This window comes from Urtica dioica, chromosome 4, assembly GCF_054948205.1.
Source record: "Urtica dioica subsp. dioica isolate 48M chromosome 4, U.dioica_male_clone48M_v1_H2, whole genome shotgun sequence".
Classification (NCBI taxonomy): domain Eukaryota; kingdom Viridiplantae; phylum Streptophyta; class Magnoliopsida; order Rosales; family Urticaceae; genus Urtica; species Urtica dioica.
Window position 1 is genome coordinate 13017722 of NC_142759.1, and position 10835 is coordinate 13028556.

Sequence of the window (10835 nt, forward strand, 5' to 3'; positions counted from 1 at the left end):
ACCCTTATAATTCTAATAGGCACCAGTTAAGTCAATAATTTATTATGGTCTTTACTTTGACCTATTAGTATATATGTTTATCTTGAATTATTTGTGCATATTGTCGTCGCATAACTTGTCCATATATTTTATTGTGTGACGAGTCTTGCATATCAAAATTACATGATTTCATCCATAGGTAAATAAAAAATGTTTCTAATTACTTTGTTAGGTATCGATCTGTGTATTAAATTATATATAAATAAACTAGTTATAAATACTAGACTAATTAAGTAGTAAAATTTCAACCCGTTGATATATTATTACTTAGATTAATAATGTGAAGAACACGTGAGCAATACAAGCTATAGTCTGCAGCAGCTGAGACTGGAAACTGATCATACTGTTTGGATCAGTGTCTAGAGCAGACCATTCAAATAAAATAAAAATGTAAACAAAAACATCCCAGAGAAAAAAAAAAAAAAAATCTTAACCCTCATATAATTAATTAGCATAAGAGAGAGAGAGAGAGAGAGAGAGAGGTGTGTGTGTGGTTAGAAAGAGTTCCACAAATCACTACACTCTTCTTCGTCCTCGGACTTGGTGACGTGGCTAGCATTAGGAGGCCTAGAGCCCGGCGGGACAAAGCCGAAAACCGGGCCCGGGCCTGGGCCCGGAGCCTGCATGAAGTCCAAAGTGACATGGCCGGGATAGTGTCCATGGCTGGCTTCCAGCTGGCGGGTTCGGGTCTCGGCTATGAGCTCTCGGAGCGCCGCGCTCGATCGCGACGCCAGCTCAGAAGATGTGTCCCAAGTGGCAGCCTCATTGGATGACAGAAGAGAATGAGCACTATTGCGCCCATACATGTACGGAAAACCCCCTCCAAACGTCACCATCTTATTGTTCTCTATTAATAATAATAAAATTATAGTTGGTTAGTTACTTGTACGAAGAAGAAAAAGAAAAAGAAAGAGAAGTTTTAATCTAGGTTTAAGGTCTTTTTTGAATTAGTTAATCAAACATTAATTGGTTATAACTTATGTGTACTATATGGTGATATTCTTACAGAAATTTCAACAATCAGTTATGGGAGCATTATGAAGAAGACTACACCGTGAAGTACATATATAGCCATTTAGTTTCCTATGTTTTTTTATACTTCATTGTATTATTTAAGGGATGTATGTACATGCTAGGATAATTGATGACGGTTTGGATTTTTGGTTTCTATAATCTGGCTATAATATATATGGTTGCACTTGCAGGATAGATATCTAAATGCAACTATACAAGTTATTTTGAAAAAGTAGCATTAAGTTCACTATCTGAAATGTACAGAATTTGTCTCTCAAATTTATATTGAAAAAGTTGATTTGATTAGAATTTAATGCAACAAACTAAGAACTTATCCATTTTTTTTGTTACAAACAATTTTTTTTTTTTAAACTGCTTTCATCAAATACAATATTTCCCCACATTAAGGGCTGGCATTAATCTTCTCTTTAGACATTATATATATATATATATATATATATATATATATGTGTGTGTGTGTGTGTGTGTGTGTGTAATAGTACTCTGATAATAAATAGGTACGTACTTCCAGGTTTTGGAAGTGCTCTGATTATTATTTCTTTCCCCTATATAGGATACATATACATACTACAACTACCTATAATGATGAGTGTATTTGTACTGCTTTTTTGGCTTTAAGCAATAAAGTCACTAATTGTTACAGTTCCTTGAGAAAGTTTTATCAGCTGTTTCATACTATTGCCATTGATTCAGAATTTCCAACAGCTCTTGATTCTGTTGCAAGCCACACAGTTTACAATTTGGTACTAATCACTAGAAAGCAAAAATTAATATTAAATACCGAGAGAGAAGAGAAGTGATGAAGAAAACAAATATTGAACTTTCGGGTTCAGACCAGTAGCTTCAATTCATGGCTAGATGTATATATTTGGAAGCAAATAATGAAAATGAATAATTAAAGGAAAGGAAAAGGTTTACCAAGAAAGGAAGAGTTTCTGGTAATAGATTCATGAGAGCCCTTTCTTCTGCGCTCATTATGTCCTGCTAATCTCCGCTTACAACTTCTCTTTGCTTCCTCAAACTCCGACACCACGTGGAATCTATTATACATATATATAATTATATATAGGCACGAAACAGCTGAACATGAGGAAAACTCAATCTTAAATGTATAAAATCAAGCTAATAAAATGAGCTTATAAAAAAATTTAAAAACCAAAAGGCTAATAGAAATATTATATCACTACAAGAAAACAGGGTATCAGAGACTAGAGTATCCGAGACTGATTTATTAGTCTTTGATAGTGGACATCAAAGACTGATCATCCTGTCTCTGATACTATCAGAGACTGATTTTCATGCGTATATTATTCGAGACTAATATTTAGTCACAAATATATATTTCTCCGGTCATAATTTTAGGAGAGACTAATTTTCGGTCACAAATGTATTCCCTCCAAAATGAAAAATGGCGCAAATCGTAGGAGACCAATTTTTAGTCTCTGATAGTTGGCATCCGGGACTGATTTGGTTGTATATGTTAGTATTCGAGACTGATTTGGTTACACATACTATTCGAGACTAATAATTAGTCACGGATATATTCCCTCCAAAAATGTAAAAATGACGCAAATTTGTAGAGACTAATTTTTGGTCTCTGATTGCGGGCATTCGAGACAGATTTGGTTGTCTCGAATAGTATTTGGGACCGATAGTATTCGAGACTAATTTTCGGTCATGGATGTATTCCCACCAAAATGAAAAATGGCGCAAATCGTAGGAGACCACTTTTTAGTCTATGATAATTGGCATCCGAGACTGATTTGGTTGTCTCTGATAGTATTCGGGACTGATTTGGTTGCGTATACTATTCGAGACTAATAATTAGTCACAGATATATTCCCTCCAAAAATGTATAAATGATGCAAATTAGTAGAGCTTAATTTTTAATATCTAATTACGGGCATCAGAGACTAAAATCTATTCTCGAAAAATGAGAAAATCGGAAACTAACAATCAGTCTTCCATACTCTTGCGCAGTGTCTTATTGGAGACTGAAATTCAGTCTTGAAAATATTTACGTATCAAAGACTAAAAATTAGTCTCCAATAATGTGGCATCAATTTTTTTTTTTAATATCAAAGACTAAACATTAGGGTTCTCATGAATTTTTTTTAAAATTTTTTAATTTAGTTCTGATTCAACATTATGGTTCTAATGAATTATTATTTTTTTAATTTTTTTTAAAATTTTTAAATTTAATTCTGATTCAACATTAGGCCTTTAGAAACATTTTTATTCTTTGACTTATTTTTTTACTACGCGCTGTATCTTAGAAATTGTAACGACTCAAAATTTTAAGATAAATGTTGCATATTAAGTTTATCAAAAGGACGGTAACAAACTGTGAATGAAAATTAAGAATTTTAAGGTCGACGAGGTTCTGGAATATTTTCAAGAATTTGCGAAGGACCACAAAAATGAAAATAAATTCCAATGACCTTAAATAAACTCGTCGTGAATTATTTTAAGAAGGAAAATTATTTACTTAATTTTTCTGTCATGTTTCTCATTTTCCGGGAAAGGAATAAAAAGAAAAAGATTTATTTGCAACAAATAAAAAGAAAAGAAAAGTTGGGTTGTGGAGAAATTGGAAGAAAGGGAAATTGAAAAGGATTTAAGGGCAATTTTTGAAAATTTTCTCAGCCTCATCCATAAGAGAACCGACGCATCTCTTTGCTTTATCTCTTGGACGCGAGAGACAATGAAAGAACGAAACCAAAAGAGGGAAAAAAAAACAGAGATAAGAACGAAGAAAGAGAGACCGAGAAAGAGAGAAAGGAAAGAGAGCAAAGCAGAGAGAGAGAGTGAGCGGGAGATCTGAGGCCGGAAAAGAGAAAAAGAAAGAGAGAGAGGGACATGGAGAGACGACGATGGCAACGACTACGCTTGTTGTCTCGTCGGCGTGGGTTGCGCGTGAACCGAGAGAGCGAAGACGACTGCTGTTCCGCCGTGGTCGCGCATGCGCAGCCAGGAAAAGAAGAAGTTAGAGGCAGAGCGAGATTTTTCTGGAAAGGATGAAGAAAACTGAAATTTGGCCGAAGGAAATCGTCTAATTTTAGCGTGGAAGAGGAATAAATTCTCGCTGGAATTATTTACTCGTCTCGAGGTAATGGATATCTTAAATCATTCTCTTTGGTTCTAATTTCGGATTCAAAATTATGATTTGAATTTGAAATCAGAATATGGGGGTTTGATTTCTAGGGTTTGGAATTGAAGAAATTGGGGGCTTCTGCTCCCAAAGGATTCCGACAGTGAATCAAAGGCAGAAGGGAAGAGATTGAGGTCGTGTTTTCATCTTTGTATCAAGGTAAAAGGAAATCATTGACGGTTGTTTATGTACGGTCAAAAAATTTCCAAAGAGAAAATGGGTTTAGCCTGATTTTTTTTAACTCGGATATTCTGAACTGAAGGTTCGATTTGGTATTGTTTTACTTGATGATATGTTGCTGAGATTATAGATTTTCGGTTTGAATTAATTTCTTTTATTACAATTTGAAATCTAGAATTGATCTTTTGTCTCGTGTTGTTTTTATCCTAGCGTGACTCGGAATTTGAAATTAAATCTGAATTGAAGCTGTTTTGTTTAGTCTGATGTTAGTTCGTTAATGACTTCCGTGATGGTTAGTTTGAGGTTGTTTCGATTCGATGATGCTTGTGTGGAATTTGTTTCACTCGAGTGTGTGGTTTCAAAAAAATTGATTGATTACTTGGATTGGGATTTCCTTTTAGGGTTCAAAATCTGACTCGCAGGATTCGAGGGATTCGGCCCGCCGTGATTCAGCGGCAGAGATAAAGAAGGGCTGGCCAAACGTAAAGAGAAGCTCGCCGGATTTAACATCAAGGCAAGGAATCCTTGATTCCATTTTTAATTTGCTCGAATTTCAAAATCAAATCTCAAGGGTTTTGAGTTGAGTTTCTTGGATTAGGTTTCAGAAACATGAATTGTTTATGGTTTTAGACAAAGATTTCTATCCACGATTTTATGATTATAAGGTTTTGTGGCTTTCTCAATGATAACCTAATGCTAATATTTACTCCTTGTTTCATGTGCTTCTCTACCTGGAACGATTACTAACTTGCTGCATGTTGCATATGAATTTCTAATTTTCTTAATTTAGACTTGATATGTTGAGTTGACATTGCCATTTGTGCTGTGAATATCTTGCAGTCTCGTAGAGTCTTCCGTAAATGAAATTAAACACCGTTTAATTTTAAGGGATTAATCTGTCTTAATGATCAATTTCGTAGACATTATTGTGAAATAGAGCTGGAAATATACACATAACATATGTAAATTTGCTTCTTAGATAATGTTCTAATTTTTTTTACAATGCTTGTTCATAAAGCTGTCCGCTGTCCGCTGCCGAGCTCATTGTCCGCTGTCGAGCCCGTTGCCGCCTCTGTTCTACTCTTCCTAAAGTTACTCGTTGCCGGTAAGTTTTTTTTTTAATAAAAAATTATCTGTTTAAATATTTGTTTTAGTGTAGGATTGAAAATCTTATTGTGAAATAGAGCTGGAAATATACACATCTATGTATGTAATTTATAAGTTTGATGATTTTGACTACAAGAATATCTAGCTACTAAGTTTGATGATTTTGACTCGACCATGGTTTCATCTACGAGCAATGAAGGAAGTGGTGATCAAAGAAATGAGAACTCCAACGGCATACCAGGTCGAGAGCGTTAGTAAATCGTGGATGTCGGATTCAACTTTAATATTTCATTTATCTTATATATTTTTTGCAGTAGAGATTTGGATATCTTTGGATTGTTTTTTATTCTTAGTTTTTCATGAATATTGTTTTGACGATTATGCATGATTTTATAATAAATTTATTTACGAATTTATAGGTACGAAAGCTATTCTAATGAAGCTTATTTTAGATTCTTATGTACTCTGATTTTTTTAGAAACTGAAAAATTTGTCTTGTATACATAAATGCTTGTCTTAGAAGCATTATATTTAGAGCTAAAAATTAGTCTCCAAAGCACCACGACGAGACTAAATAAACAGTCACAGATGCCACTGTATTGGAGAGTGAAAATAAGTATCGAAAGCTCTACATCAAAGATAAAGCAAGAAATGGAACAGTGATTAAACATCGGTCCCTAAATTATGTTATCTGAGACTAAAATTCAATCTAGAAATCAGTTTATCCGAGACTAAAAATCCGTTTTAAAAGGCTTACAATCAGTCACGTTATCCGAGACTAACAATCACGATATTCGGGACGAACAGTCAGTTTGAAAAAGGCTTATTAGTGACTAAATACGAGTTCTCGGCCGACCTTATTAAGGACTGAAAAATGTGGTATCTGAGACTAGTTCTTTGTCATGAATATTGCGGCATATCCGAGACTGACTTTTAGTCCTTGATAGTAGCATCAGCCACTAGGTATCCGAGACTAGCCTAGGAGACTGAAAATCAGTCTCGGATACTCATCCGAGACTGTTTGTCAGATATCGGAGACTAAATAATTAGTCTCTGATACCCTATTTTCTTGTAGTGTATATATATATATAAACAAAGAATTATATAATAGTTTAGATTAAGAAAAATATTATATTTTTATAGACAACGAAAATAGTCCCTGAATAAATTGTGATAAATATATTAAATTGAGAAGTGATAGAGTGAGTAGTGACTGACCGACTACATTGCTGACAGAAACGCTGTTCAAGCCCTAGCACGCTCACTTTCGGAGCCTTCGAGTGGGCTTCGCACACTTTGTGCCGCCGGTGGTAGTCCTTCGCGTTCACCAGCGCCACGTGGCACCCCTCCACCTGGCACCTGGGAACCGCGGCGGAAGAGCCGTAGAAGACGTCGGCGACGCCCTTGCCCTTCTTCCTGCCGGCGGCGGCGGCGGCGACGGCCATCCGCTGCGCGTGGTCCTCGAAGTAGTCGCGCTTCCCGAGCTTGAGGCAGACGAGGTGCGGGTCAGGCGGCGCGTGGGATTCACACCCGCCGTAGACGGAGGGAGGCGCGTGGGGGACGGGAGGTGGGATGGCGTAGAAGGCGGGTGACGTGGCGTTCCAGTCGGCCGCGGAGACTGGAATTGGATTGGCGTTGTTGAGTTCCCATGCGTCCCATCCCATAATAGTACCACCGTTGTTCGTACTGTTGTTGTTGCTGCTTCCGTGAACATTGCTTTGTCCTCTTCCACTTCCACTGAATTCCATTATTCTCTCTCTTGCTATATTTGTGTTTTGTGTAAGGTTTCTAGGCGTACGACGATGGAAAGAAAAACTGTATTACTTTTTAATCTTTTGTTTAGGTTTGATGTGTTTGTTTACTCGTGCCCTATGTGCCTACATATGTGGTCTTATATATACTCGTATTTTAAGAGCGGAACATTATTGCTGATTTCGTGTGTAGTTGAGACTTGAGAGACTTGAGAGAGAGAGAGAGGGTTTTGTTGGCTTCTGAGTCATTATTTTGCATATTAATCCCGTGTGGTTGTGGTGTTTTAAGGGCTGGAAATTTTGGTGTCTCTGAGCGAGAGAAAAGACGCGAGAGGGTGATGGGTTGCACGTGAGAGATTATTGGGATTGCACGTGAGAGTCAAGAAAGGAAGTTACGCGAAGAGAGAGAGAGAGAGAGTCCTGAAGAAAGTATCTACCAGTTCGCGAATATATTACTAGCTACTCAAAAAAGAACTAGTTCGAAGATTGAAACAAAACGTAAATTTATCTACATATACACACAACATATGTATACATATATTGGAATCTTGTGATATGATTTGATTAATGAGAGGGAAAAAGCTCAGGTCTGTAAAGAGCGCGAGAGATCGATGGGTTTTGATGAGACTTAAAAGGAGGATCAGAGATAATTGTTCAGATTTGGTAAAGCGAAAGGAGACACTTCCGGTTTATTCATTTTCGCATTATATTAATTTACTAGTCTATTTACTTTTTTTTTTTTTTTTTTTACTTTTTGTGATTTAACAGTATATAAACGAAAATTGGCAAGGCCGTACAAAACCACACTCGCCGCTCAAAAGAAAGTGTCCTCTACTGTCTTTTACACTGCATTGCCAAATGCCCTAATAATAATTATAATCTGTTACTTTCATGCACAATTTCCTTACGTAAATTATTCATCATTACCATAAGCAATATCTAAATACTTATCATTTGTACTTTAGCGTCCTTATAATCAAGTAGCTGTACTTCACGCGCCTTCGGATTCCCACTGGTCACATCTTATATTATTTTCAATGATATATTTTCCACACAATAATAATCGTCATTGAGACGTGGGAGTTTCTTTTTCCTTTCTGCCAAATCAAAGTTCTATTTCTCAAATATATATATATATATATATATATATATATATATATATATATATATTGCGATTGTTAGGCAAAGCTGTGTATTAGCATAAGTGCTGAGTCAGAACGGGCTAGTATGATAAGCTGGTTATGTTATTTATTTGTCGTATCACAGAGCACGTATAAACACTTTGTTTGTTTGTAAACGTCAAGATTCACAATACAATCTTCTTCTCCATTTTCTCTCTAGTTCAAGTCTTATAATTGTAAGTTTCAACCTCATAGTTTCAATGGAAGCTCGGCCACCAGTTCATGACGAGGCGATGTTTCAAGTTGCGTCGAATTTCACGCCGCATCTCAATCCGTTTCCAATGAGATTGGATAAGAACAATTACAGTATGTGGAGATCGGTTCTTCCAACAGTCAAAGCTCACATATACTATTCGATTCGCGAAGGAACAACACTGATTCCAGTCTATTTCATCGAGACTCTACCGGATGTGAATCCATCACCAATTCGACGACCTAATCCAGCGTTTCACAACTGGATGAGGTACGATCAGTTCTTACTGAGTTGGTTGTTTGTGTCCATATCAGAATCGATGCTATGTCACGTGAATCGTTGTCGGAGCTCGTCAGAAGTCTGATTTTACTCACGAGTTTCAATTCAACACAGTCAAAGGCAAGGTCTCTGCAACTGAAGTTTTTGCTGCAAACGACGAAGAACTAGAGTCAATCTATAGAGGATTGCATTCTCAAGATGAAAAGTCTTGCAGACAATCATAACTCGTCAGGTCAAACGATCTTAGACAATGAACTCATTCTGTACATTCTTGGTGGAGTCGAACCAGAATACGAATCTGTAGTGATAAACTTGACCTCGAGGGATGATGACCTAAATCTCCAAGAGGTTCAGTTTATGCTACAGTCTCAGGAAATGAGAATTGAAGCTCAGAATTCGCTGATGACTTATGAGACCTGAGATCTCATGGCGGCAAACTACGCATCTCATGGATCTGTGTGTGGCGGCTCCAACAGAGGCGGTCGCGGTGGTTACTCCAATTAGGGAGGTCGTGGTGGATTCAACAGAGGAGGAGCTTCATTCATAGATCGTGGATGCAACTTTAGAGGTCAAGGAAGTGGACGTGGTAGATTCTTGTGTGTCAACTATGTAGAAGATATGGTCACTTAGCAACGAAGTGCTTCAATAGATTCGATGTCCGCTTTCACGTAGTTGAGCCACAACAACAACAAAGCATTCAAGCTCATCAGTCTCAAATGTTTCTCTGATTACTACAACAGTGAATCAGATCAATTTGAGATTGACAAAAATGAGCAACTTTACTTTGGGGAAAGCTTTTGTGTTCCTTCTGAAGACATGGCACAATTGCCTTGGTCATCCATCAACAAATATTTTTCTCGTGTCACTTCTTTTCTAGCTCATCAAATAAAAAAAACTGAATTATGTTCATCATTTGTGCTTGGTAAAATGCATCATAAACCATTTCCATTGTAGTACACAAAATATGTGAATGCTTTTGATGTGGTCTATTATGATCTTTGGAGACCCTCACCTCATGTGTCTAGAGATGGATTTAGGTATTATGTGATATTTGTAGATGATTTTACAAGATTTACCTGGATATTCCCTTTAAAGCTCAAATCAGAAAATCGAAACAACCAAAGGTAATTTTTCACAAAATCAAAGTGCTTCATTCTGAGTGGGGTGGTGAGTATAGGTCACTTGTACCTGTCTTTAAGAAGCTAGGTATTAAACACAAGCGTTTATGTCCCCACGTACATCAACAAAATGACACTTTTGAAAAAAAACACACCAACATGTAGTTGAGCATGGTTTAGCACTGGTTGCTCAATCTAACACTCTTTTTCACTTCTAGTGGATTTCATTCTTCACTACAGTTTCCTTATTAAATGCCTTTACCCTCCCCGGTCTTTGAAAACAAGTCACCATCTCAGCTCATGTATAATAAACAACTTGATCTCTCATTGCTGGAAGTTTTTGGTTGTGCATGTTATCCAGTTTTAAGACCTTTCAACTAACATAAGCTTCAGTTCATATCAAATAACTATGTCTACTTAGGTTCTAGTGGTTATCATAATGGTCATCATTGCTTACACCATTAGGTCGTTTGTTCATTGATAGAGATGCAAAGTTCATTGAACATGAGTTCACATACATAACCATTTGTCCACCTGTGTCACATTCTCCAAGTTAATGGTTGTTTCCCTCTATTCACACAAATCCTCTTTGTATTTTAGATCACTCTGTGTTCAACTTACCTGTCTCATGTGGTCACCCCTCTCATGTGCAAAACACTGTGACTTAGTCTGGTTCATCAACATCTTCATCCTATTACATCTCATTCACCCTCTCATCCCATGTGCCCAGTGTCTCTCATCCTATTACCTCTCCCACCCCGGGTCTTATTCCCATCTCATACACATTCATCTAAGTCTCAC

General features: G+C 36.9%; 1 protein-coding gene and 1 long non-coding RNA gene across 3 annotated transcripts; one reads left to right on the forward strand and one right to left on the reverse strand.

Moving 5' to 3' along the window:
• Positions 1–293: 293 nt before the first annotated feature.
• Positions 294–7472, reverse strand: LOC149400567 (squamosa promoter-binding-like protein 7). Its single transcript, XM_089612382.1, has 3 exons — positions 6731–7472; positions 1993–2114; positions 294–886 (listed from the first exon to the last, which is right to left on the reverse strand). Exons 1-3 carry the CDS (start codon positions 7258–7260, stop codon positions 534–536), a joined length of 1005 nt encoding a protein of 334 aa, XP_089468508.1. The 5' UTR covers positions 7261–7472; the 3' UTR covers positions 294–533.
• Positions 3724–5963, forward strand: LOC149400568 (uncharacterized). 2 transcript variants are annotated; one of them, XR_016296547.1, is made up of 4 exons: positions 3724–4183; positions 4279–4384; positions 4807–4919; positions 5424–5963. It is a non-coding gene; the product is annotated as an uncharacterized LOC149400568 (long non-coding RNA). The 2 variants fall into 2 exon arrangements; XR_016296548.1 differs by having other exon boundaries at positions 3725–4183; positions 4828–4919.
• Positions 7473–10835: the final 3363 nt, after the last annotated feature.